Here is a 27,907-nt window from a genome sequence, read left to right as displayed (position 1 = left end):
AAAAGAAAAAAGATTGAATTCAGACAAGGTGAGGAAACTTAATCAGCTAAACTTAATCAAAGACAGCTAAAACTTAGAAATAGAGGATGCCATCGAAGTACAAAGAAGTTATCTGCCGCTTGAATACACTGGCTCTTGTGCTCTCCAGAGCTGTGGTCCTCCATGGCCCAAGCGATGGCCAGGGCCTGAAGCTCTTGTGGGAACGGTCTCTTACCCAAAGCGGTGAGCAACGCAAAACCAAGGGAAAGGAAAGAAAAATGGAGCAAAATGGGTGGTTAGCTGGCCCAGCAAGGTCGGGAATGAGTAACTATTATGAAGAACTGAAGGACAGAGCCTGGGAATCAGAGAGCAGGCAGGAATGGGCCCAGTGGGGAGTGGGGGGTGTGGCCGGCCAGCCAGGCCAAATGCATGAGCGAGGCTGACGCCTGGGCTGCATTTCGCTGTCATCTTGCGGCTCAGTGTCTGGGAAGACACTTCTAAGAGGGCATGAAGCAAACACAAATGACCTTACAACTCACAAATAGAAGTTATTTCACTGATTAGTGTAAAACTGCTGTTTCAGCATCACCAACCACTTTGAAAATTTCTGTTAAGAGACTTTCCATCTGATGTAAATAATGAAGAACAAGGCCGGTAACTAACAAGTGACCAATCCATGAATGGGTGAAATGCCTTTGCAGAGTGTGACAGCACATGGTCCGCCCCTCAGTCAAATTCCAACTGTCCCACAAAACAGAGACCTGGACTCCTCCTTTTCTCTGCATAGGAAAAGAAATGATTCTATTAAAGTATAGATACTTATAGTCTTCAATGTGCTATCAGGCCTTTCAGGGAAGCACTGAGACTAAAATGTTTAACAACACGGTACAGAGTAGGTCAGAGTGGAAAAGGAGAAAACCAAACCAGCACCGATCACACTTCAGTGTGCACACAAATCATGGGGGAGCCCTATGGAAATGGCACATTCTGTTTCCAAAGGTGAAAGAAGGGACTGAGATGCCATACGTCGAACAAGCTCCCAGTGCTGCTGGCCCAAGGATAACAAAGAATGACACGGGTCTGGAGCCGGAGCCGGCATAACGGCCCACAAATGTGTGCTGACAGCATGTCCATGGCCCGTGTGCACATCTGTACGTATGCCCACGTGTGCAGCGAGGATGCCTGCATCATTCCAGATGGACACTGCAAAGGAACATGGTCCGGACTCCAAGCATATCGCAGCAAGTGACGTAAACCCTAACCAGGATAGAACAGGTTCAGTCAGATGGACTTTCTTGAGGGTGAAGAGAAAACCCATCTTAAAGCTCCATGAGAGGGATTTATCTTCAGGAGGAATATGATTCGACCCATAACATGACTGTATCACTGACAGGTGAGATTCTGCGTCATAGACTTTATTACACAGAGAGAAGAACCCAGAAGGTACACAGAGCTCTTTAGGATGGACACGGAGGTGGTTCCGAGGGTTGGCTACATCAGCGTTTCAGTAGGGCATAAATGTGGCACGATACTCCCTGGTTGGGCCCCTCTCTTCCTGCCTCTTAGCTTGGTTCACTGCTACCCATCCCTTTGCTCTCAACTCAAGTAGCATTTGCTGGGGAGAGAGAGGGAGTCACTGTATGATACAGGTGCCTCCCTCTTCCCCTGCGTGTGTGCGCACACACACACACACATACACACACGTGGGTCTGTTTCTGACCCTGGGTCTGACCCTCCTGTGAAATGATCCGCTTATACACCAAAGCATTCCTTTGTATCACATAAATATCATAGCCTATTTATTTGTGAGGATATTAAGTTACTATCTTTCTCATTCAGGAGACTATAAGCCCCATGCAGACAGCAGCCATGTCTATTTCACTCACTGCTGTAATCCCAACACACAGCACCAGGCCTAACATTTAGCAGGGCTCAAAAAACATTGGTTAAAGAGCTGAAGGGAGAGAAGGAGGGAGGAAAGAGGCAGGATTTCTTAACCCAGTGTCCACTGATGCCCACCAGATGATTCCCTGTCATATACACAAGTGTGCATACATATTTCTCAAAAAAGGATTAGCTTTCCTCAGATTCTCAACAAGGACTGTGGCCTCCCAGAAGTTCAGAATCACTGAGTTACCAGTATCACATCAATCGGAACATCTTAAGCAAGACGTGAAATAAAAATCAGTTTCTTTCTTTAGAAACTGCTTCTAAACAGTCTCAGAAGAAAAAAGATGAAAAAGTTAGAAATGCTTCATAGGTGACTATGGACTCTGAAAAACGATCTGAGAATTTTGAAGGGGTGGGGGGTGGGAGGTTGGGGGCACCAGGTGGTGGGTATTGTAGAGGGCACGGATTGCATGGAGCACTGGGTGTCGTGCAAAAATAATGAATATTGTTATGCTGAAAAAATAAAAATTAAAAAAATTAAAAAAAGAAATGCTTCATAGGTGTAAAGCACTAGAATCAAGCACTGCTATTCCATGATGAACTCAGTCTTTCGCAGTGGGACTGGGTATTGGTGTGTCTTCATGCTAGAATTAATACTGTGGACCAGAAAAAAATTGGAGTAGAAAAATTGCCACCATTTTGAAATTCATATATTTCTATTTAAAAGACCAATAAGATAAAATTGGTTTATTTAAAATTCAGCCAAAATAAACTATAACACATTGCTTCCAAAGCCTGAGCAGATAATTTTGCTTAAAAGAAAATAAAATATTTTAAAAGAAAAAACACCCTTTGAAATGAAAATAAATTGCAGTGCATGCAACATTTTCAAAATCCAAGTGTTTTGCTCAGTTGAGAAAACAAAGAAAAGGGACACCTGGGTGGCTCACTCATTAAGCATCTGCCTTCGGCTCAGGTCATGATCTCAGGGTCCTGGGATGAAGCCCCACATCTGGCTCCCTGCTCAGCAGGATGCCTGCTACTCCCTCTCCCACTTCCCCTGCTTATAGTCCCTCTCTCACTGTGTCTCTCTCTGTCAAATAAATAAATAAATAAAAATCTTAAAAAAAAAAAAAAGAAAGAAAGAAAGAAAGGGAAAGAAAAGAAAAGAAAATGAAGAAAATTTAGGGTTGAGAACAGGTGGCGAGGAGGAACTATTATCAGATTATGATGGTAACGGTCAAAAGCATAAACTCTGGGTCATAACAGATTTAATTTCAAGTCCTGACTGCCTCTTTTTTGCCTGGTGACCTGGGGTGGTATGTTTGACTCTTCTATACCCCCATTTCTCATCCACACAGATGGAACACTACATGCAGGCAAAACCCCCTCAGAGGCTGCCTGGCCCATAGTAAGCACTCCAACACGTAAGCTCTTACTCCTCCAGTTAGGGTAGCATTGTCCATTATCATTAATGTCTTAATATATTATCAGACCCCCCAGAGTTTCTGGCCCGTAATTCCTGTCAATCAATGTCAGCTAACACAGTTGCTGGTACTCTTATCACCAAAGCCCACAGACTCATTATCTATAAAATAGAGCCCTCTGTTTTCAGTCAGCTTCTGGATCTGAAGCTTTTTATCTCCTCAAGTAAATACCAACTTCAGATTTCTGCAGCCCTTATTTGCTATTCAGGCCAATAAATCCTAACGGTGGCCATAAAACTATGGGTCAGTATCTGTTTAATATCTTTCCTTCCCAGCTTTGATCACAAAGACAAAACGAAGACTCCAATTTCCTGGTTTCCTCTTCATATGGAAAAGCTTTTGGGGGCTCTGAAAGGTCTTCTGGCCTGTATTCTTTGAGCAGCTCAAATGCATCCTACCTTTAAGCTCACACATGGGCCGTTAGCTTGCAATGCAATGAAGAAACCAGCTTGTCTTCTCTCTCTTTTAAAACTCCAAACACTAGGTAAGACAGTAAAGATCATAGGCAACAGCTCTTTCATGTTAAAAGAATTATTAATTCCAGTATCACCACCAGATTTCCCCATTTCCTTGCAAAGCATTTATTCTCACTCTCTGCACTGGTTGACCAGTCTCTTTAAAAGCCTAATGCCAGTAGAGAGGAAACAGATTTTTACAGATACATCCTGTCGGCCGTTTTGGGCACACAGTCCTGGCCCCTGTCTCCAAGGCCTGTCTGAGGACATGGGGGAAGAGAGGATTTGGGCAGCCCTGCCTCTACACAGGATCCCTGGGCTCTGATCCTGACCAGCAACAAAGCTGCATTGTATTCGGCCCTCCCGTCCACCTCAGTGGCCCGGCCCTGGGTCCTCTAATAGTGCCCAGGGTGGTTCCTTGCACCGGGCTCTCAGCAGAAAACATCTCAGTGATCAGCACTCTGACTCTGGATTCTAATTCTGACTCACAAATAATCCAGCAGAGCGAATCCAGGACTTATGCTTGGCTTGGCCTTATGAACAAGGAGGCAGTAAGACCAATCCCCTTTCACTCACCAAAAAAGACATAAAAAGATTTTCTTTGGTGTTTGTACTTTGAACTACACATCAAGAAAATGCCACTGAGCTCCCATTACCACTTTGGTCTAAGTGGGCATAAATTTAGCTCCTACTCCCCTAACTATGGACCCACTCTGCATTCTCAACTCTAACGCTTGGACATAGACTGTAGAAGACAAACACACACACACATCCTATAATAAAAAAAAAAGTTTGTTGAGTAGACAAAATCTCAGAGAACTGAGTCCCTTGAGGACCCCTAAACCCCTGGAAGCATTTCTTCTTGTAATTCCTCCACCTGTGCAGAGGTTCCCCAGGTGTTGTCCCCAACCCCCAGCATCACCTGGCAACTTGTTACAAATGCACATGAGGCCCCGCCCTGGACCCATGAAATGATTCTGAAACCTGCTAAAGTTTGAGAGCAATGACCCAATATATAAGAGGTGTATAAAAACTAACAAAGAAATGAATGATGAATAAGTAAAAGCTTCAGCTTTACTGAACCACTGCTCAGAATAACCTGTTTCAGTTAATGGCTAAAAGATACTATGGTGTGTCCCTTCCATTGTCTGATGGATGCTGGGGCATGAACTGTAATGACTTGGCTGAGGCCTTTGACTCCTGACTCACGGTCCACACCCCTCATCATTTATGATGCCGCACCATGGAATAGCCTTCTCCTAGCTGCTGTGCCAGGCTCTTGCTGGCCTCCACAGCTTCGAACATGCAAGCTCCTTTGGCTAGTACCCCTCACTCCTCTTCTAGTGCAGTGAAACCCTACATATGTTTTTGGTTTTAGGAAGTCACCTCCTCCAGGAAGTCACCCCCTGGCAGGTTCCAACAGCACCCTGTACATCTTCTTTCAAAAATGCATCCCTCCCTGTCTACAGTCCTGTTTGCTTGGCTTGCTCACTCACTAGCCTACTCTGCAAGCTCTGTGAACCAGAGGGCTCATTTACCTTGTTCACCATCCTATCTCCAGCACCTTGAACAGCGCCCAGTGAATTATTTAATCAATCAACAGTGACTGTAAAATCATCTATTTTTTTTACAACAGACAATATATATCCATTTTAATTTATTATTTATTGATTTCATTGACTCCCAGACATGAATAATTGAATATAAACCTAGAAAAGAGGACTGTAGATATATATAAAAAATAATTCATTATTTTCTTCTTTAATTAAACTGCCCCTCGGTCTTTTTGTTTTTCCCACCACATACACACTTCTGAATTTATTTACATACACACTGCCCCCTCCAAAAGCCTGTGTGTGAAAGCCTACTTCTCCTTTTATTTGCCAGGCCAGAAGAAAAATAAGATTGAATATTAGATTTCCATGTAAATAGAGAACAGTATGTAGGAGGATCCATGAATGCAAAAGGTTATCTCTTACTGTGTATTTGCACACTTTTAATTGATTTTAATCTTTGCCAACTTGATGGAAACAGCCAGATTCCTGGAGGGCCATCAGACCCAGTATAGCCCTGCGCTCTGGACTGAAGCCCAGTTGCTGCTCCCAGAACATACAAGGGCCACCATGACACCTTTGCGAAGCCCATGATGCAGCCAGGACACCAGCTAATTTCAGAAGATTCTGTACCTGTCCCTAGGGTTTCATTGAGCCACACTGATGTACTTATGACACATCAAAGTTCCAACCCATCTATATGTGGCCTGATGGAGGCCCGAGGACACCTGTCTCCAGGTTCTCTTGATCTGAGAGTTCAGGCCCCCAACTGTATATCCTCATTTTCCAAGGACAACCTGAAACAACAGGGCTCAGGCCTGCCCTCATGAAGGGTACAATATCTTGCTGGTGATGCAGCCAGCAGAAGTTGACTCCTTGGTCATTCCATATGGGCTTTACAGCGGAAACCTCACCCAGCCTCATGAGCAACCTGTTACTCTATTTCATAATGAAAAACATTGCAAGTTCAGAGGTCCTAGATCCCTTGCCCATGACCACTGTCACTTATTTCCCAACTTGTTCCAGAAAGGATTTAAATCCACTTATAAAACTCTATGCAGAATGAAATAAAATGAAATGGTAAATGAGGAATACCAGAAAGATAAAAACGAAGCCAGAATTGCGATTAATTGAAAAAATAAAATCCTTGCCCTGAAGTTCTGTACACTTGGTTGAAATGAATCACAAACTTTCTCTGAGCTGTCTGGTAACCACGGGCGGAAGGGGGTAAAATAAATAAGTCTGTGTCTTAAAGTACTTTTCTCATAGGAATAAGCCTTGGGTCTTTTTTCAGAACCTTTAAATACCTAGTTTGTAAACAGTATTAACAAACATTATTTCCTACATCAAAACAAAAAAGAAAGAAGTGAAGGAAATAGATCAAGGAGAAGCTATAAGAAGACATGAGTTACTAAGATCTAAATTTCAAACAGAGCTTAGGAGTCCCACCCCCACCCTAGGTCTCCTTGGAATGATGCTCCTAAGTGCAACTAATACCCCAGTAATAACCTTGAATCACCATATGAAGGTTAAATTATGCTCAGATACTCTTAAAGAAGGCAAAGAATCTTGGTATGAAGAAAGTCAGAATTTGGCATACACTTCTTCTCCTACACTCTGTATTGTTCTAAGAAGAACAAAACAAGACACATGAACATGAACTCATTCCATTCTCAGTCTGTACCCTCACTGGGGATGAGTCCAATTTCTTTTGCGGTTCACATGTAAGTACTCATCTAAGAGAATCCATTGTCCCTTTTCCACCTCCCTTCTGGGTCAGTACTGTCAGGTGAAATAATTTGTAAAGAGCACACTGCGAAAACTTTAATGAATTCCCAATCAGCTTTTGGTTTTGTGTGCTTTGTTTTAAGAAAAAGCACCCATTTCCATGCAAGATATGAAGAAGTTCTTCCATATGGGTCTAGAAATGACCATGGAAAATAAAACCGAAACACTTTTTCAGGTTCTGGAACCAGGTTAAATAGATTATACTGAAGGTAAACTACACACAAGACATGTTTCTACTTCAGTAATGAAAAAATATTAATAATAAAATAGCCACTGACTGAGCATTTGCCATATCCCAGGCCTGGAGTAAATATCCATGTGGAGTGCCTCTTGCAAGCTTCCTAGCAAACCCTCACAGCAATCTAGCAGGTGCTCCCGCCACCCTCTTCCACACAGGGCAGCCAGAGCCTCTGCAGGTGAACCAACCTGCTCAACAGCACACAAGTTAGAAGTAGAGGAGTTCGGAAATTGATGCAGCTTCCAAAAGTCTGCCTGACAACCAAGCCACACTCATTTTGTATCACTCTATCCATCACTTATTGAAAAATCCTTCGTGATGCCTGGGTGGCTCAGTTGGTTAAGCACCTGCCTTCAGCTCAGGTCATGATCACGGGGTGCTGGGATCGAGGCCCACCCCTGCTTCTCCCTCTTCCTCTGCCTGCCGCTGCCCCTGCTTGTGCGCACTCTCTCTCTCTCTCTGACAAATAAATATATAAAACCTTCCTCTAAAAATGTGTCTTTGTTTATTCATTTTTTTCCCTATTTAGGCAACCAACATGTATTTTTTGAAGCTGAGAAAACATTTCTACTCCACGTTCCTTCTTAGGTGTTGGGTATACAATAATGACAAAAACATAGGAGCTTCAAGGAACTTATGGTTTAGTAGTGATAAGGTTTTTTAAAAAGACACTTACAATACATCTGTTAAATCTACAATGATAAGGGAAGTACAGAGTGCTATAGGACCACAGAGGAGGGACAGGGAGCCAGAATTGGGGAGTCACATCAAACTACAGAAAATAGGAAAGTCTGAAACGGTTAAAAAAAAAAAAAAGTGCTCATATTGTACTTTCTGTTGGTATTTAAGAAACAGTATCCAAAGATGAGTCAAAATTGATTTCTACATATACTAGTTATGTATTGCTGTGCAACAAGTTTACTGGCTTACACAACAAATTAAGTGGCTTAAAACAACACACATTTATTATCTCAGTTTCTCTAGATCAGGAGTTCAGACAAGGACTCTGCTCAGCATCTCACAAGGATGTGATCAAGGTGCTGGCTGGGGCTGCTGCCTCATATGGGCCTCAAATGGGCAAGGATGAGCTTCCAAGCTCATGTGGTTGTTGGCAGCATAACCAACACTTTTTTCTTCCCCTGACAAGTGTGTGTGTTTTTTTAATTACTTAATTTATTTTTAATTAAAGTATAGTTGACATACAATATTATATTAGTTTCAGGCTACAGCATAGAATCAACATTTATAGACATTGCTAAGTGTTCACCATGATGGGTCTAGTTATCATCTGTCACCATACAAAGCTATGACAATATTACGGATTACATTACTTATGCTGTACTTTTCGTCCCCATGATTTATTTATCCCACTTTGGGATATTTACCTGAAGAAAACAAAAACACTAATCCAAAAAGATATATGAAGCACTATTTACAAGAGCCAAGATACAGAAGCAACCTAAGTATCCATCAATAGATGAATAGATAAGGAAGTTACACCATCTATCTGTCCGTCTGTCTATCTATCTATCTATATAGATATGCAATGGAATATCAATCAACCATAAAAAAGAATGAAATCTTGCCATTTGTGACAACATGGTTGGACCTAGAAGGCATTATGCAAAGCAAAATAAGTCAGAGAAAGACAAATACCATACGGTTTCGCTTATATGTGGAATCTAAAAATCAAAACCAACCAACCAACAAAATGAAACAGAGACAGACTACAAGATACAGAAAACAAACTGGTGGTTGTAGAAGGGGAGAAGCTTGGGGGAAAGGTGGGATAGCGGAAGGGGATTAAGAGTTACAAACTCTGGGGCACCTGGGTGGCTCAGTGGGTTAAGCCTCTGCCTTCAGCTCAGGTCATTATCTCAGGGTCCTGGGATCGAGTCCCACATGGGGCTCTCTGCTCTGCAGAGAGCCTGCTTCCTCCTCTCTCTCTCTCTGCCTGCCTCTCCGCCCACTTGTGAGCGCTCTCTGTCAAATAAATAAAATCTTTAAAAAAACAAAACTTAAAAAAAAAAGAGTTACAAACTCTCATTACTTTCTAAAAGTGTGAGTCAGGGCAGCCTCCTTTCTGTTCTTCACACTGGCCACAACCTTCCCGGCATCGGGGCCTGTACCCTTCCCCCTGCCCTGCCTGGGCTCCTCACCAGTCCTTCCCACCTGCCACGGACTCTACTCAAAGGAGAGCTCCTAGTGCAGCTTCTTCCTGTGACCTAATTCAACGTTGGCCTCCCCCAGCCCACTGATCTCCTCTGTTCCTCCTCTCACGGTTGGCGGTGACCTTGTTTCTTATTTATAGTTGTCTGCCCACACTAGGCTCTGGGTCCTCTGAGGGAAAAGCTTTGGTCTCTCTTGTTCAGTCCTGAATCGCCAACCTATAACAGTATCTGACGCACAGCAGGTACTCTGCTGAAAGTTGTAAAAGGAAGAAATTAAATAACTGATGAAATCTTCTTCCAAACATCATGGCAGAGCAGGATATTTGAAAAAGCTGAATGGACAGCGAGAAACTCTGAGAGCAGACAAAGACCAGGTGTCCGGTCAGGCTGGCTGCTCAGGCTCCATGGGGAGACCCCAAGGAGCCCCCTCATCTCTCAGTGCCCCCTTAGCTCAACAGGGAAATAAAGAAAACACTACCCACACCAGGCTTGCTCTCATGGATGGAGGAGGCCTTACACTCATAAACAATGAAACTATAAGGAAGCTCCAGCAGACTGCCTCTTGCTTACTGAGAAGTAATCAAGACATCCCCTAAGCAGCCAAGAGAGGTGCTACAAAATAATTAGTGTTTTACCTGTGACAATGACACTCATTCAAATGTGTTCAAAAGCCTCATTTAATTGCATCCCAGAATGTAATCTTCTGAGGAGAAACACTGCAGGATTCCAGGAAGTTTATGCTGAAAATAAACTCAAAGCTAAAATTAAAACCAAACTGAAATTAGATTTAACCTTGGGTCAGACAGGTTGTGCAGTGAAGAATTCACCTTGCCCAAAGTCTGGCTCTGGACTTTGGCTCCCAGGACAGTGATCTCTAGGCCCCTGGAAAGTCTTGCTTGGCGGGAGTGTTGCTTTTTGCCTGGGGGCTTTGGATACAATGTCACTCTAACAATGTGATTTATGATGGAGGCTTTGGGCCACATCACAAAAGTCACAACTTCCAGAGGAACTGGATACTAGAGGCACCAGCATGAGCTCTGGGAGGAGCTGGAGAGCAGAAGTCAGCCATGCGGGTAGCAGGTGGTAGGCCCAATAAAATCCTTGGACGCCAAAGGTTCACATGAACTTCCCTGATGGAAACTCCCGGTGAAGAATGAATGTTGCAGCACGGAGGCCAAGAGGCATTAATGCCAGTGCATGACTCCATAGGAAATGACAGCAGAGGCTCATGCTTGGATGAGAGTCTCCTAGACTCTGCCCTATGTCTGTTCTGATCTTAATCTGTAACCTTTTCCTGTAACAAACTATAACTGTGATTATAACAGCATTTGGTGAGTTCTGTTCGTCCTTCTAGCAATTTATTGACCCTGAAGGTGATTTGGGGAATACCTCAAAACTGGTGGGGTCTAAGGCGAGGGTTGTCTACTGGACCGTGCTCCCTCCACCTTCGTAGTTGGCCAGCTGTACAGTCGGCCCAAAGTCTCCTCAGGGGGCAACCTACCTGCTAAAATAGGTACTGTTTTCTTTACTTCTTCTTTAAAGGATACTGTTTCTCTTTTTGATATGAACATTTAAACATGAGATGACTCTAGACTTGGATACACTGATGTCCCAAGCAACTCTGGACCTTTCTAAGTGTGCTCACGTTTTTTTGGTTTTTTGTTTTTCCCCCCATTGGTCCCAAGAAAATTGGACTAACTAGGAAGGACCTTTCTGAACTGAAATCCAGGCACTTTGAAGGCCACTGAAAATCATTATTTTGGATTATATTGGTGGAGCAAACAGGAAAGAATTTACCTGTGGCTGACCTGGAAAAGAACAGATGTAAGGTGGAGGGAAAACCACAACAAGGCTTAGGTTTCAACCTGTCAGAAGGCTCAGGTCCAGCAACAATGCAGAAGGGGCGTGACTCCTCAGGGAGAAGACTGAGGGGTGCCAGGGCACAGGGTCAGCTGGCCACAGCAAGGTCACCCCATTGGAGGTCAGTTGTTGTGCTTTCATAAGAGGAGGCTAATTCAAAGTCCTAAGACCAACTGAGAGAGATGAACACAGAAATGTCTATGGATCAAAACACTGCACTAAGAAGATGGCGAGGCCAAATCCTAGCTGAGAGATTAAAGAGGAGCTGGGAGGTCCAAGTGGCTTTCTTTTTTTAAAGGATTTTATTTGATTTGATTTATTAGAGAGAGACAGAGATAACGAAAGAGGCATGAGTGGGGAGGAGAGGGGGCAGCAGGCTCCCCACTAAGCAGAGAGCCCAATGTGGGGCTCGATCCCAGGACCCTGGAATCATGACCTGAGCTGCAGGCAGATGCTAAACTGACTGAGCCACCCAGGCACCCCTCCAAGTGGCTTTCAATGAATTGTGAGTAGGCAGAGGTAGTGGTGAGCTCCAGAGCCAGTCACAACAATGGGTTCACACAGTAAGAAGGGCTGACAGTTGTTGGAGCATGGAAGGTGGACCAGAGGCCCTGCCTGCCCTGACCCATCTATTCCCTGATAGCACAGAGAAGCAAGCACACTCTGACTATAAGTACGTAACTGAGTGTGGAAATAAAGACCTAAAATTGACTTGGAATTAAGGGAAGTAGAAATCATAGATCAGAGAGAATAAAAATGGGAGAGAGGCTAGCAAGGGGGCTGAGAAACATTTCCTTCCAGGGGTGACTTCCCAGGGTGATGCTGGGTGAAACATAAAAGGGTAGAAAAGACATCTCTCATTCCCCAATGAACCTAAAACTCAATGCTCGAGAGCTGATGGCAGTGCAACAGAGTGTATGTTAAATAATGATAAACACAACCAGCATATCTAAGAAACCAAAGAAAGAACACTTATAGTGGCCTGGGATGAGACTTCAGCAGTACTTTCAGCTTAAATCAGTGTAGAAAATGAGGGCCCTGGACCCAGAGGCAGGAATGTGCATTGTATATTTAGATACAGTGAAAGGAGCAGCCTAGGGCAGAAGTTAGAGAGAGAGAGAGAGAGAGAGAGAGAGAGAGAGAGCGCACTGAGTAGGGAAAATGGTTTAAACTTTAAGGGTGGATTTGTAAGGGGTGATGGCTGATAGGTGGTATAACTGAGATGTCTACTGCCACCTGCTGTCAGCATACCTTATTGACAGATTCAGAGTGACTAATCATCCTAAAAGCTTAGTGTGCCAAAAGAAAAATAAAAAGAAAGGCCTATAATGTCACACTTTAAAATGAATATCTCATTTGATTTAGGGTTCTAGTTCTAATGGTAATTTGAGACAAGTTATTAAAAGAAGCAAACAGAAATGTTCCCAGCATGTTCTTCTCTGAAACAAGGGAAGATTGGGTTGATTTTAATTATAGAATTGCAGTTAGTTTTATATGACTTTTTCACACACAAACAGACACACGGAGCCTGAACTTCTTGCCTGATCTCTTCTCTTGTTTTATAATAAATGATTAGTTTCCTTCATAGGAAAACACAAAGTGGGTCATCCCCAAAGTCTGTGATCTTCTCCTGGAAGGAAGCCACTGTCAGTCCCCGGACGCCAGTATATGCAGCACCATGGTGCGATAGAAGTTCCAGCGTTCTCCTGTGCTACTCCCACCTCCTACCTCCCAGTACCTCTGCAGGAAGGACACATCTGTGAATCCTCTGGCAATCCTTCAATTCCTTACAGCTGTACAAACCACGGCATGGAAAATAAAGAACATTTCCTAGACTGGGACTCCCCAGACACTTTCTCAAACTGAACAAGTGAACAGAGTTTTTGCTCCGGTGAATTATACCCCATTAAGGAGAGCAGAGAGAGGAAAACGGTCCTGAGGCAACGGTGGTCTATAAGTGCCTGGGCTTTGCTGCAGCTCACAGCCATTTTTCCTGACTTCTCTGAAATGTGGGCCTGCCCTGACTTCAGAGCCCTGCTGTGCTGGCAGGTTACACTTTGTTGTAAATATTCTGTCTGGGCTTTGGGTCTGCATGAGGGAGAAAGCCCACTGCTGATGTTTCATACGCAGCGATGCGGTCTTCTCTTTCCCCAGTTTGACCCACACAGCCCAGCCCGCCTCCTGGCTTCTCCCTGCCCAGGGCTACCTGAAGCTTCTCGTCAGTGTGGCCCAAGACAGCAAGTGGGGAGCAGATTTGATGCTGGTTGCCAAGGATTTTGAGGGAACCTTTGGGGTGCATTGGGCGGAGGGCGTCTGCCTATTCCTCCTGGATGTCTCGGCTAGCATCGGGAACACGAACAGAGAGGGCAACATGAGGCCAGGAAAGTAAGGTGAACATGAGACATGAGAAGAGAGGCGTGAACATACTCGACATATTTCCCTCGGGGGAGCCTGTGCATGAATCCAAATAGAATTCAAATGAATTCACATCAATTTTTCCACAGTACACTACCCCCCTAGCTACTAGGAATTTCTCTGTAACATACCAGTAAAGGAGAATGTAAAACATTATTAAAGGAAATTATCTAATTTAAAGACAATTAGCAACTCTAGGACTTAAGACACATTATCAACGCAGCCAGCTAAAATTTTTATGTGATTCATAATTAAATTATCTTGCACCTAAACATATTCAATTACTGAACTAAACCAAATTATGCTGACCACAAAGATTAAATTAGTATTTAATCAAATATTATATTTTTATGCCAAATGAGGCCATGATGGGTAGAACTGATTTGTGAAGAAAATCAGAAAAACCAAAAAAGTTTCCCAAAAGAGACAACAAAAATCCTGCTTTTCTTATTCATCTGCAAAGTTTTTGAAGTTTTTAGACAACAGACAGTTTACTATTTAAAATGTTGGACTAGACAAAAGACCAACAGAAGACAAGAGTTTTAAATCCTAGACATCTCAAAAGTCAACTCCTACTCAGAGAAATGAGAATTATGATTTTCACTTTATAAGAATAGCTATCTCATATTTATAATAGAATTTACCCTGTGGAATTTATCACATGAGTAACATTTCCTCAGAGAAATTATCTTCTTTGTTCTCTCCCTTCTCCATGTCACAAACACAGTGATGCTTAGAAGGCTGCCTTTGTAGCCATGTGACCTTATTCTTTGTCCTTACAGGAAATACTCATATTTCTTTAGAGGGTGAAGGGAAAATGCAAGGAATCAAATTCATACACAATTTATGTGTATGACTTTTCACGATATCAAGGCAAATCCTTGATTCATAAATAAGGTCACAGCTACAGTCGTGTCTATGTTTTCAGATTCATCTTAGAAATTCCACCAATGACATAAGATTTATGGGCAAAAATTTACATGGATGAAATATCATATGATTTCTATTTTCTTCTTTATTCACTTTAATATTTGTCATACAACAAACAGATGTATTACTCTTATAAGACAAAACACACGTTTTTAAAAGGATCAAAATGGAGTCTTGTCTTCTACTATCACACTCCGTGTCACCAATGAGAAACAGCTCATTTTTAAATTGCTCCATGGATTTATCAGTGAGAATCTATCTAATCGATTCTTCATGATATGAGCAAGGGGAGTGATCACCAAACAGAAAGACAAGTGGCTGAGCTGAGGACGAGATTCTCTGGGGAAAGGAAGGGACACAGGACAAGAGCCACTGAGCCAGCACTGGCCGTCTCCCATGTACAACATGGCACTGTCCGTTTACCTCAGTCCTTGGAGGAGCTACCCCACCAGGCAGTTACTGTCATACCCATTCCACAGGTGAAGAATCTGAACCTCAGCTGCCACCAGGGCCACACAGCTGGAGAGTAGCAGAGCTGAAATTAGGTCCAACTCGCTATCACCCAACACATTCTTTGTCCATTGCTTCCTAAAGCCTCTCTAAGATTTGGTCCTCCCAGGAGATCCCCTGGGAACAAAATTACCTGCCTATGTTGACTTTGTTCATTTTCTTTTTCCTCCCACGTGGATGCTTGAAAGAAAGGAAGAAACCCAAGATCTCCCTAACATTGGCCAGCCTCACTTGAAAAGGCACAAAAGACACACTTTTTGGTTGGGGCATGAGATCATCAGCAGGCTGTGTGACAGGCAGGACTGTCCAGCTCCACTCTCCTGAGCTCCCCTGCCTCTTCCGGGAAGGGGTGACTGGCCACAGAAGGGTGCTCTGCCACCAGCCCATGCACAGCAAACGTGAGCTCACCTGCCACCACAACCAGCGCTCCAGTCCTCATCACAGAGATCCCGGGAGCATTCTCCTAAACGCCCCAGACTCTGCACATCAAGCCCCTAACACAAATAAGCAGCCCCACTGGGCTGCTGTGGCGGCAGCAGCAACTTCCAAGGGTGGAAGGCGAGCATCTGCGTGTCCACCTCACCATTCCGCCTCTCTCTGTTCGTGTCTATGTCATTTCTCACGACTTCTGCCAAGGTGCTCATCAGATTCCTGTTTGCAGTCCAGGGATCATGAGAGGAAATAAATTGCCACAGGGAAAAGAAACAGAAATTTGCAAAAAGGGACTAATCTCTGCAGGCCTGCTCTCCAGTTCCTGTTTTCAACATACTCCTTCGAAATGGGATAAAAATCAAAGGTGTAGACTGTTGGGGCCCTGGGAGAAGCACAGCCTTTCCCATCTATGTTGGACAGAGAAGGGTCCAATTCAAACCCGCAAATGGGGCAGAGGAGCTTCTAAACAAGTCTTTATACTTGTTCACCATTTAATTTAATTAATAGAAGAAACTACAGCAGCCATCAATTAATCACAGAGCACTTGCTATGTACAGGCACTGGGCTGAGCACATACACTGACATTCATAATCTCACTACATTTGAATTACAACTCTCTAAGGTGGCTTCTTTTATTATCCCCACTTCACAGATAAGCAAACTGAGGTTTAGAGAGCTTAAATAATTATTCAAGGTTGTAAAGCTGGGCTGGATTTTTAGCCCCGGAAGACCACAAAGCTCTTAATTGCTATGCTCTACTGCTCCGCCTCAGACCTTCGAGTGATGGGTATTTAGATTCCAAATGAAGCCTGGTTTGTTTGTCCAGCTGTTTAACTCACTCCCAAGTCTTACATTAAGATCCTTCAATTTCAGTAGACAAGGGTGGGGTCGATCTGGGGGGTGGTACAGGAAGGAGGAAGAAGGGAACCCAGAGAATTCAAATTTATAACAGGAAAATGGCTTGAAAGAGCTAAACATAGGAGCTGGAGCCAAATGGTTTGGCAGATGCAGCCATGTTCAGGGGCGCGTGATGACAGGGACAGTCCTTTTTCCACTCCACTTTGAGCTGCCTTTATAGAATTTTATCTTTTATGTCCAAAGATCAAATAAAAAAAGATCACATTTAACGAGGACTAGGGGAAATAAACTGGTGGCAATTAAAGAGTAAAAATAACTTCTCTGTGGCTTCAGACCACAGGAGCTTTCTCATTTTAAGAGGCACAGGCAAATCGCTTCAACAAGGCCTTTTGGGCTGCGTCATCTCATGTTTCCTCCCACACCCGCGGTGGTTAAAGTTATAGACAGTCATAGCTCTTGAACCCATGGAATTGTGTAATAAATGGAAGTACAGCCAGGCCAGACTCATCAACTCACAAATACAACCCTGCAGCATGGAAGAAAAAATTATGGAATCCATTTTCTCAATGAGAGACTTTCCTTCTTCCATCTTTGAGCCTTTTTTCTACTCTCCTCTGACTTTGGATGCAAAGTCTGAGAGTTGTCCAAGACCCAAGGGATTCTCATTTCACTGCCTTGTTTTCTACCTGCAGATTGGTTTGGGGCTAGACCTGAACAATTCCTCAGGCTTCAAATAACCAAGCTTATTCAAATGCCCAGAAGCAGCCAGAGTTATCTGTGATTCCCACCTCTGCTCTTTAGCCCTGTACCATTGCTGTGCAGACAGAAGTTGGGAAGCACTCCTCAACCTTAGAGTCAAGCCAACACCTAGAAAAATCACTAGCTTCCCAGTGAGCCTGTAGGCAAAAAAAAAAAAAAAAAAAAAAACAAAAAACCAGAATGACCTCTAGGAGATAACTCTGAAATACTCCCTGCAGTTTCTTAATTTAGTATGTAATGCGGGACTGAGTCAAGATAAGATCTGTCTCCAACACAAGAAAGAAGAAGTGTTTACCATGTGCCCTGGGTGCCCTTGTTTTGTATGCCAAGAAATTTCATACACTCTGTTTCAAGGTTGAGTCAATCCTTGGTCTCTAACCAAAACCCATCCCCCAAAGCACTGTACCTACCGGTAGAAAGTGGCATAGTCCACAGCTGAGTGGCAGGTCTGAAACTCCCAGGATTTGAGTTTCTGGCATTCTCGATGAGCTCGGAGCTTTACCTTCACTGTCCCTTGACACAGTTCAGGCACTGGTTTTCTCTGAGGTCTGTTGCAGAACTCATTGGACTCTACTCTCCAGGATTCAGCAAAGTCATCCACATCAAACTTGAAGTTTCCATCTCCACCAATTAAGTCATCACGCTTATGTCCATTATAGTTGCCACAAAGACCACAGAGCTTGCCCTTGAGATGGGGGGCAGCCATTACTTCAACAAAACTGTCTCCATCCCAGGATATTTCCAAACCTAGAGGAAAAGGAAAAGAAAAGAGGATCAACCACACTTAAATCCACCAATAATTCCCAAGCACATGTATCCTTACATAGTATGAATGACTAACCTCTAACAAGGAACAGTAAGGGTCTATCCAAATTCTTGGTTACTGTTTAATCTCACCATATTAAATGTTGTATTATAGTACATGAAACACTTTTGGAGGCTCAGAATTTTAAAACTGTATAAAGTTTGTCCTTAAATATGATACCTTACATACCCTTGTTTAACTTGTAGAGGATCACTCATTGACCATGCTCCTCTTAGGGTTATAATTTTGCCCTTTTCTATAGTAATTGTGTTGGACCAACTTGTGCTTTCATGTACCCAATGATAAGTAAAATGTGGAAATGGAAAGATAACAAAGATGATAATTTTTTTAAAGATTTTTATTTATTTATTGAGAGAGAGGCAGTGAGAGAGAGCATGAGCGAGGAGAAGGTCAGAGGGAGAAGCAGACTCCCCGTGGAGCTGGGAGCCCGATGCGGGACTCGATCTCGGGACTCCGGTATCATGACCTGAGCCAAAGGCAGTCATCCAACCAACTGAGCCACCCAGGCGTCCCAAAGATGATAATTTTTAATGTAATTTTTTCTTAATCCAAAACCCTACATGTAATTATACTAAATGTCAAATACTAAATTATCTGTTACAGTGAAATTATTAAAGTAATAAATATATAGCTTCTGAAAAGATCCCCTTCAAAGAAAAACACTGGTATAGAAATGTCTGAAATGAAAACATTTGCCTCCTCATCATTTTACAGACATCCCTGAGAGAAGGATAGTTGTTTAATCAACGTTTCCTAGGGTTGAGGTGCTGTGGAACCCTTCCAACCTTCTCAGCCCTGAGCTTATCATACATAACCTTTAACATTTGAGGAGGCGCTGGAAGCTACTAGGCCATGGGGAGAAATTCTGCATGTGCTAGAAAGAATCAGCAGGACAAAACGACCTTGTTCACCAAGGAAATAGTCTTTGCTCCAGAAGGTAGAGAACATAGGCTCCTCTTGGTTTGCTGAACAGACCATCTAAAACATTAGAGGCTTTGTCTTTAAACATTTATTTTTTTTTTCAGATAGGTGGCCCAAGACTTCAAGATCCATCATCCTATGACCCCACTGAATAGTGACATTTCTGTGTCACTTATAGGACAGCTAGGTTATCCTGTCATACATCAAAGATCAGTCTGACTAGAAGGTCAAGAAGAAATGCTCTCACGTACATCCTGATATTGTGTGTGTAGATGCTGTCCATTAGATAAAGGTGAGGACTTTATGAAAAGCATTTTCAGACTCAATCCAGAGCAAAAGACACACTCTCCTGGTCTGAGTTTTTCTTTATGTCTCAAATGTGTGTTGGAAGCTTTTCTTACTGCTTTCCTGATAATACCCTGGCAGTGCCTGAGTTTCCAGAGAATGGGTGAAGTAGGTACCAGTTCGATGACACAAATACCAGGAGAACATCTACAACAACTTGTGTGTGCATTTCTGCCCTGGGACTTCACCTCATTCACTGTCACTGTCTCCTAAGAGTGACAAGCCAAAGGAAAAAGTCCCTTTTTTAACAGAAAAAGAGAAAATCTTCCCATGTGTGTTTTTAAATCTTATCCTCTTGGGTTTCTAACCAACTCTAGTCTTTCATTTAGCCTGTTCTGAGCTTCTGGAAAGAGCAACGTGACTTTCCTCCTAGAAGACCTTGCACTATTAGGCTGGTGAGAAAAATGTCAGAAGATGTTCAGAAGTTGGGGGATGGAGGCAGTGATGGGAAAGTAGAAAGGGGTGGCGAAGGAGAGAATGAATCTTGTCTGAATGTAAAATTGACATAAGACAAAATCAGAGTGATGTAAGATCAGTAAGAAATGCCCAGAAGTAGGATTCTAAAGCCAATATTCCTTAAGTCTGAACATGATCCAAGAGGAGAGAAGGCTAGCCAAATAGCATTCCTGTGAGTAGGCCACACAACTGCCACAAGAAAGAGTTACAAATCCACTTTAGGGAGTTACTGATAGAATAAACTAGTGGTCTAAAGCTGAATTTCCCAAGAAATAAACAGAAAGGCCCATAAGGAAATCACTGCATGGTCAATGAAAGGAATGGAAGCATTCTTGGTCCAAGGCAAATGATAAAGAAGATTTCTTGGTTTGGAGAAGACGCTGGATTGAGAAAAGCAATTAAATAGAGTTGGGTAAAGAAGCAAAAAAGAAGGTCATAAGAAAATCTCTTTAGAGAGAGGTCAACCAAGAAACAGACTCTTAACTATAGAGAACAAACTGATGGTTACCAGAGGAGAGGGGGTGGGGAGAGGGAGTTTAAATGGGTGATGGGGATTAGGGAGGGCACTGTGAGGAGCACTGAGTATTGTATGTAAGTGAGGAATCACTAAATACTACAATGGAAACTAACATTACACCGTATGTCAACGAACTGGAATTTAAATAGAAACTTGAAAGAAAAAAAAGTCTCTCTTAGGAGTAATTTGGTGAAGAGAATAGAGCAAGAGGACAAGGTGATCAGAGAAAGGACACACTGAGAACATCCACACACTGGACTGACCTCCTTGATGGATCTCTGTGAGACAATAGCGTCACCTCCGACAACCACAACTCTCTTATGAAGTGATTTATACTTCTTCATACCCCATCATCTAACACATTATCTGGTACATAGTATATACTCACTAAATGAATCAATTACCCTGTAAATTGACACAACGAATCTGCAAAGCCAAAGAAATTGTGAATTTCATGCTAGTCAAGACATTGAAATAACAATTTTGAAAAAAGACAAGCAAACTGTAATATGATTTGTAATACATTCTCTAAGGTATAGAAGAAACATGACCTCAGAAGCCTGTAGCCAGGCAGCTGCCCAGCAAGAGAAATGAGGGAAGAAAATCAATTCCATATAACATTCTAAGTTTAAGAGCATACTTCCAGAGACTTTCCATGTTGCAAAATTTTCCAAACTGCAAATCTCTTTCCTAGACAGTAGGCAAATACTATTCTTCCAAATGCCACTATGGTTGAGAATTTATATCCAAAGGAGTTCCAACATCATTATTGACAATGATATAACAAATTTGAGACTTTGGGCAACTGAGTTTGTCAGAAATCAACTCACGGCGAACAAGCCAATAATTACGTTCTTTTCAGGTAATGGACTGGTGGTCCATGCAGGTTTGGGAAGAGGAAGACCCACTGTTTTTGGTAAACTCTTTTCCAAACTCTTCTCAGTCATTCAAAAAAAGAAAAACAAACAAACAAACAAACAAACAAACAAAAAAACCCCACACATGGTCCCCACAGTAAGGGAATACTTGGCAATCCACTCTCTCTTCCTCTTCTTTTCTTTGTTTCTAAGAGGATTTTCAAGTGCCCAATACTAAGCTTCATATCATATAGGAATGACTTACCCAACTATAGATACCTTTGTCTATTGCTGTACCATACACATATGTGTTTGTATGACTGTCATTACCCTCTACATGAGTAAAATCCATGCAAAGTAAATTACAATAGTGACAGGCAAAATAATGAGTAGGTTGTAATTGAAAAAATTGCTCTTCCAAGAGATATTTTAAATAAGCATCTTATGAAATGAAAACATTGTGGTAGGGGTTGGGGTTAGCCCTTTCTACAGCTGGGATGAGTTTCCCCGTTCCTCCGCATGGGAAATTAGGTAGAAATAACTGGCAGAGTCAGAAGGCCAAAGCCAAAGCACATGTCCCATTTGGGGGTGTAAGCAGCAGCCACATTCTTTCCACTGCAGGAAGCACCTTCCAATTATCCCTTCTCACCAGTGAATGTTTTATCAACTTGTTTTTTACCCTTCAAATGTGTAGCCGGGCTCCAGACCACTAGTTTTTTGGGTGGGGAGAAGGAGGGGGAAGGAAATTGTTGTTCTTTTGTTGTCATTTTTGTTTGGCTTTGTTTTGCTATTTTGTTGTTCTTCCTGCTTTTGCTGGTGTTTCCTTAAAAGACAGAGGAGGTACAAAATCCATAGACAAATCCATATGATGCTTTAAAATGGATGTTTTTTCTGTTCAGATTTTATACCAAAGGAAAAAAGAATAAGAAAAATATGTGTAGTCTCTAGGTTCATAAAGTACAGAACTCTACCAAAAGTAAAATAAAAAAAACCCACACTCCCACGTGTTAATGCCTTCGGGTGGATCTGACGTAACTCTCTCAGGTAGAGTTGATGAAGTGAACAGATGGCAGAAAGGAAATATTTTTAAATTATTCACTAACTGCCAAGAGTTGGGGTCGGAGCGTGATGGGGGTGAGCAGAGCTTTCCCCAGCTACTAAGCCTGCTCTGTGCCCTCTGTACCACCCCTGTTGTTATTAGGTAAGCAACTACAGCCTAATCCCACCACGCAGCAAGCCACCTGCGCTCCTCTGCCAAACGATTCCCTCCTGAAGTGCTGAGTTCAGAAACCACAGGGGCAAAGAGTCATTCCTCCCCATTTCTCATCCTCCAGCTGCAGGCTTGATTTAAGCTGTTATTTCGAAGAAAGGACCCTTTGATCATACAAGTTTATGAAATTAAAAAGATAATCTATGGGAGAAGAACACTCCAAGGATATATTGTGATATTTTAAATGGACAATCAATAGGTGATAAAAAGAAATTATCCCTCAGGGGGATTGAGATTGGTTTTGGGAGAAGACCTGTGTCCAGAAATGGAATCGATTCATTCCAAGGATAATCTCAAAGCAAGTTTAGAGCCCAGAGGAATACAGTTCTTCCTTAGGAGACAGAAAGTTTATGCCACGGGAAATTGTTCAGCTGGGTATTATGGGCATTGCATAACTTACTTGCATTGTGGAAAAAAAAGGAAAGGAAATTGTAAAATCAAGTTCAAGGCCGAGAAAAGTTAAATTCACTAATCTAATTATGGTGTTTATGATCTAGTATTATTTTCTTAGCAGCTTCAACCTTTCATTCATTTTTACGATGTGGAATCCTGACAAGAGGACACTTATTCTGTAAGGTTTTGCCAGCTATGGGCAGAACAGAATCGAAGCTCCTAGACTGTTAGCAGACTTCCAGTGTCCAGGATCCCTTCGGAAGTTGGGCTGGGGTCGGCCAATAATTTCCATTTCGGTAGAATCCATTGTGTTCCTCTGGGATGCAAACAGATCAGCAAGGTCCTTCTAATTAGCGCTCTGTAATAATGAGTCATTTTGTGCACAATTGACAGGGAGCCACAAACTGTTGCCCTCTTTAAAGAAATGAGCGGAGGCCGACATCTACAGAGTGACACATCATTTGAATAAAACAACAGGTGTCTGAATTCTCTGAAGAGGACTAATCCCTCTAAAATTGAATAAATAGAGCTCTTCACACCTGCCACTTTCAAAGTGAAGTTGGGAGTCCTTCTCCCTTTACAGAATGCTCCAATACATTAATATTTAACTTTTTCTCACCAAAACCATGTTATGCTCTCAATAAAAGCTCCCTGGGCTTTGCCTTGGCTTCTTGCCTTTGTTTAGCTAAGCTGGCATTCCATAAACTCGGATCAATTTGTCAAATGTATTTTGGCTTTAACTGAAATAATTAACAGCGTTCTGAAGGTACGGCAGAGAAGAGTCTCTAGAGTTCCTCACAAGAGCCTGCTCTATCAAATCTTTCCCTTTTGGATCCTTATTATCTAAAGGAACTGGAATGTAATTGATGTTTTTACACTGTTACGTTTTTATCAATATAAAAAGCAAGAAGTATGTTGATTTCCTCAAGTGTCATGCTGACAGAAATAGCATTCACCAGGAGAACATGCAGTTCAGTATCAAATTGACAAACAATATGGATTAACCAAAGGCAGTGCGGAAGGAATCAGACATGATAAAACTGAAGGTGTAAATGAGCTGAATTCATTCTTTCGGGCGGATATCGAAGGGCAGAGTTCTGCTTCTAAGAAGCCTCTCTAGGTAGCTCACAAGAATGTGAGCTTTCACTGAGCCCCTAGGAGTAACCTCCTAGCAGCTATGAACAGTTTGGCCTAGAGGGGATGTGTCAGTCTATGGAGGGGAAATACAGAGTCCAGTAGGTGGCAGGCAACAGGGGATGCTAAGAAAGGGGAGTGGCAGGCCGGTCCATGGACCCAAGGCTGGGGGAAGCACGCTCAGAGCTCCTTAAGCTTCCTCCAGCAGAGCCAATGGTTCTAGCCATCCACTAACTCAACAAGCACCTTCCCCAGGGTCAAGAATGGACAGGATTGCTGGTCACTTGGCCATGTACACTCCTACCTGCACACCCACACATTTGTGGTTTAGGTTTGAGGACTCCCCACCTTCTGGGACAGATGCTAACTAAGAAAACAGTCTTTCTCACAGATGTGAAACTGCACATTACTGGGTGAGCTGGGAGAAACACTGACAATTCCAAGCTGGACATCAAGGGTCTACCATTGCAACAAAACACGAGAAAGAGAAGGTTATTTGGAGAGCACAAATGCTATTCTGGACGAGGAAGTCAGCAGATTGCAAGACTGCTGTGAGTGGCACTGAACTGCAAGGCTCCACGGTGTGCAAATTTCTCCCGCTCTTTTGTGCCATCTTGGAGGTGGACCCTCGGAACCCAAGTGAGTGGGCATGAGGCCACACCTGCAGTCCCAACACTCGGCCGCCTCCGGGTTGCCCTCCGCGGAAGAAGCAGACCTCTCAGGTGGTGTGGCTGTGCAGGCTGGTGAGGCAGAGGAGAGAGCCAGAGGGACACAGAAGCCCACCTGCTTTGGTCGTCACTTTCAAGAGGTAGCCATCCAGGTCGATGTGGAACTGCGGCGCCTGGCAGGGCAGCGAGATGCGCGAGCCGTTCCAGCGCACAGTCAGGTGCTGCTGGAGGCTGACGGTGCTGGCGCCCAGCACCAGGTCCACCGACTTGGTCCAAGAGAAGGAGCGGGTCCTGCGTGCATCGTTCTTCACCAGCACCTGAAAGGGCGAGGCAGGGGAGGAGCAGTCTTTTGTCAAAACGTACTGACACGTCCCCTGAAAGTTAAATGTCCGTCCGTCAAAAGTGTTGTAGTGGGGATCTCCGAATACCGTGCAAACGCCGGGCTCTGCGGATGAGTGAGAGACAAAAGCAGGTCATAAACTGAGTGCAGGATTCAAAAAGACATCAGAGGTCCCTGTGATATTAACCTGGATGGGGGCATCTGCCAGGTAAGGGAGGGCCTTAGCAGAGATGCACTAGTGGAAATCAACTTAAAACAAAAAACATGTTTGGTTGTTTTAAAAGTCTGTGCCAAACGTCTAGGACAGGCAATACTTTGGCTGCTCTTATACTGAAAAGTTATTCATAACTCTTTCAAAGTTTTAAGCCATCTCTATTTTGGAGCCTTGATATGCCTCTATGGTCTTATTTTAAGGATTAGAGAAATGAAACTAAGATAATTTCACAAACAGAACTGGCCTTACTTCATAACCCATATAAACAAAACCAAAAATGAATAAAAGGCAACAACGTAAATGATAATACAAGAAAACAATAGTATTATTTCCATCGAACAGATATAAAAAATGTGGAAATATGGTATTCTCAGTGTTATTCGTTTTTTTAAGGTATTATATTCAACACCATGTATTTACTAAGGACAAATAAATAGAATTGCCAAATAGACACATACCTAATACCATTAGGAAATAAAGTAGTGATAATGTCAATAGTCTCTATGTTTTTTACATGTTCAAGATTCCTGTATTTTGGTCTGTTTATCAAAATCCAAGATTGGATAAAAATAAATCATAAAACCCATCATATAATAAATTTAAGAAATTCCAAAGCATTCATCACTTCAAAGTACCATTCATTCAAATATTTGTAAAACCCAGGCAAAGTCTGACACTGGGAGCACCTCAAAGATTGTTATAGAAAATTAAATATTTCTTTTTTTAAAATTATATTTAGTAATGATTTGTTTTCCATGTAAATATATTTTATCTATTTTCGGGGAGGCATGAACAACTAGGAAATGAGGAATTCATTTAGATAAAGGAGCCCACATGATAAAAGAACTATAATTAAAAGATCAATTTCCAGTCATCACCAGCACAGGTTCAGAATATGAAACTATCCTATCAGCAACTGCTCAGAACATGTAAGAGAAGAATTAAAAGTTAACACAGAGGAAGGATGTGCCAACTGATCTGATAGGACCAGTGAGATCCAAGGCAAACATGTGTTTTTAATTTCTAAAGTGTTTGGAGAATAATGTTGTTTTATGTTACGATGTATTATGTCATTTTATATGTCAAGTACATTTGACTCCATATAAATCACATGTATTTGGAATTTAGTAAATTAATTACTTGTTTTAAGCTTTCCTTGTCAATATCTGATAGAGACTCAAAAAGATACAGTTTTTGGTGTGTAGGGTAGTTTCAATGAGCAAATGCTTTAAGGAATATGCAAAGGCACTACCTGGGGTAAGAGAGTGGAAGAAATGGGAGGGGGAGAGAAGTTCTGAGAGCTTAGCCACAAAATTTATTTTGCCCTCCATTGCTGTTCCCTTCTTGTCCTTCTCTTGACAGTTTTTTCCTTGTGATTCCAATTATACTCAGTTTGTTGCTTCACATGGGACCCCACCTCCAACTTTCTAATCTTATATCCACCCCCAACTAGGATTCCCCTCTATCTAACCACCCCATAATGTAAGTGCCAGTTCTTTCTCCATGTGATTGCTTTCAAAATTGTCCTATCACACATTTCCCTCACAGTCTAACAAAAGGAATCTTTCCCTGGCATGCAAATGGTATTTGTTTGGTTGACAAGGGGGTAAAGCAGTTCTCTGGGACACACTGAATGGCATCAGAAAAATTATAGTTCTGAGTTAATACTATAATGTGCCAGAAAAAGACTATTAACATGACCACCAGATGCACCAAATTCAAAAGAAGGGCTTTTTCAGAGTTCTTAACTCTGCATACTCAAGAAAATCCAAAATCTATCAAGGCTTTTGAGCTTTGAGCTTGAAACAGATGGACCTCAGTCCAGAAAGGGCAAGGAGCTGAGATACTCCTGAAGAAATCTCCTCTCAGCTGGGATCAGGAATAGGGAATGCCTACACCTTCTGCCCAGAGTCTGAAGTGGCAATCTTCCCCTTGTACCAAGGATAATTCATGGCTTCTCCTGGTTTTCTGACAACAACTGCATCCAAATTTTCATTAACAAAACCAGTAATAGTTAGTGCTTACCAAGAATTCATTACCTCCCCTAGCACTGTTCTACAAGCCTACTGTTCCTGGATACATCATTAGAAAATGGATATTTTGACGGTCTTAAAATTAAACAAATAGCTAAGCAATTGGTAGTAAATCCATAAAATAAACTATTACCTAGTCATTGAAAAAGTGTATAAATAATGTTTGTGATTGAGGAAGCACTTATGACATATTAAGTGAAAAATAGGAAACAAAACTCTGCCTACAGGATAATCTTTTTTCAAGATTTATTTATCTATTTAAGAGAGAGAGCATGTGAAGAGGAAGAGGGAGAGAGAGATAATCTCTAGCCAACTCCCCGTTGAGCAGGGAGCCTGACACAGGACTCAATCTCACGACTCCAAGATCATGACCTGAGCCAAAACTGAGAGTTGGACCCTCAGCCAACTGAGCCACCCAGGCACTCCTGTCTATCAGATAATCTTAACTGTTTTAAAATAAATGCACAAATACACACCCCAAAATTGTCAATTTCTTGGTGGCAGAACCATGAGTGATTCTTTTTCTTCTTACTTTTGCTTTTCTGTTGTTTTTGTTGTGGTGGTTTTGTTCTTAAGAGTCAAAATGTGAGGGGCGCTTGGGTGCTCAG

At 42.4% G+C, this 27,907-nt stretch overlaps 1 protein-coding gene across 2 annotated transcripts in view; it reads right to left on the bottom strand.

Moving 5' to 3' along the window:
* BMPER (BMP binding endothelial regulator) overlaps positions 1-27,907 on the bottom strand; it is a 251,360-nt gene that overhangs the window by 58,295 nt on the left and 165,158 nt on the right. For both annotated transcript variants that reach the window (XM_047695739.1, XM_047695740.1), the window contains exons 12-13: positions 24,828-25,157; positions 17,736-18,072 (exon numbers count right to left, since the gene is read on the bottom strand). In XM_047695739.1, the coding sequence (XP_047551695.1) occupies positions 17,736-18,072; positions 24,828-25,157 (667 nt within the window). The remainder of the gene's footprint in view (positions 1-17,735; positions 18,073-24,827; positions 25,158-27,907) is intronic.

This window comes from Lutra lutra, chromosome 11 (assembly GCF_902655055.1).
Source record: "Lutra lutra chromosome 11, mLutLut1.2, whole genome shotgun sequence".
NCBI classification, from domain to species: domain Eukaryota; kingdom Metazoa; phylum Chordata; class Mammalia; order Carnivora; family Mustelidae; genus Lutra; species Lutra lutra.
The sequence above is the reverse complement of the archived record's forward strand: the minus strand, read 5'-3'. Positions and strand labels throughout refer to the sequence as shown.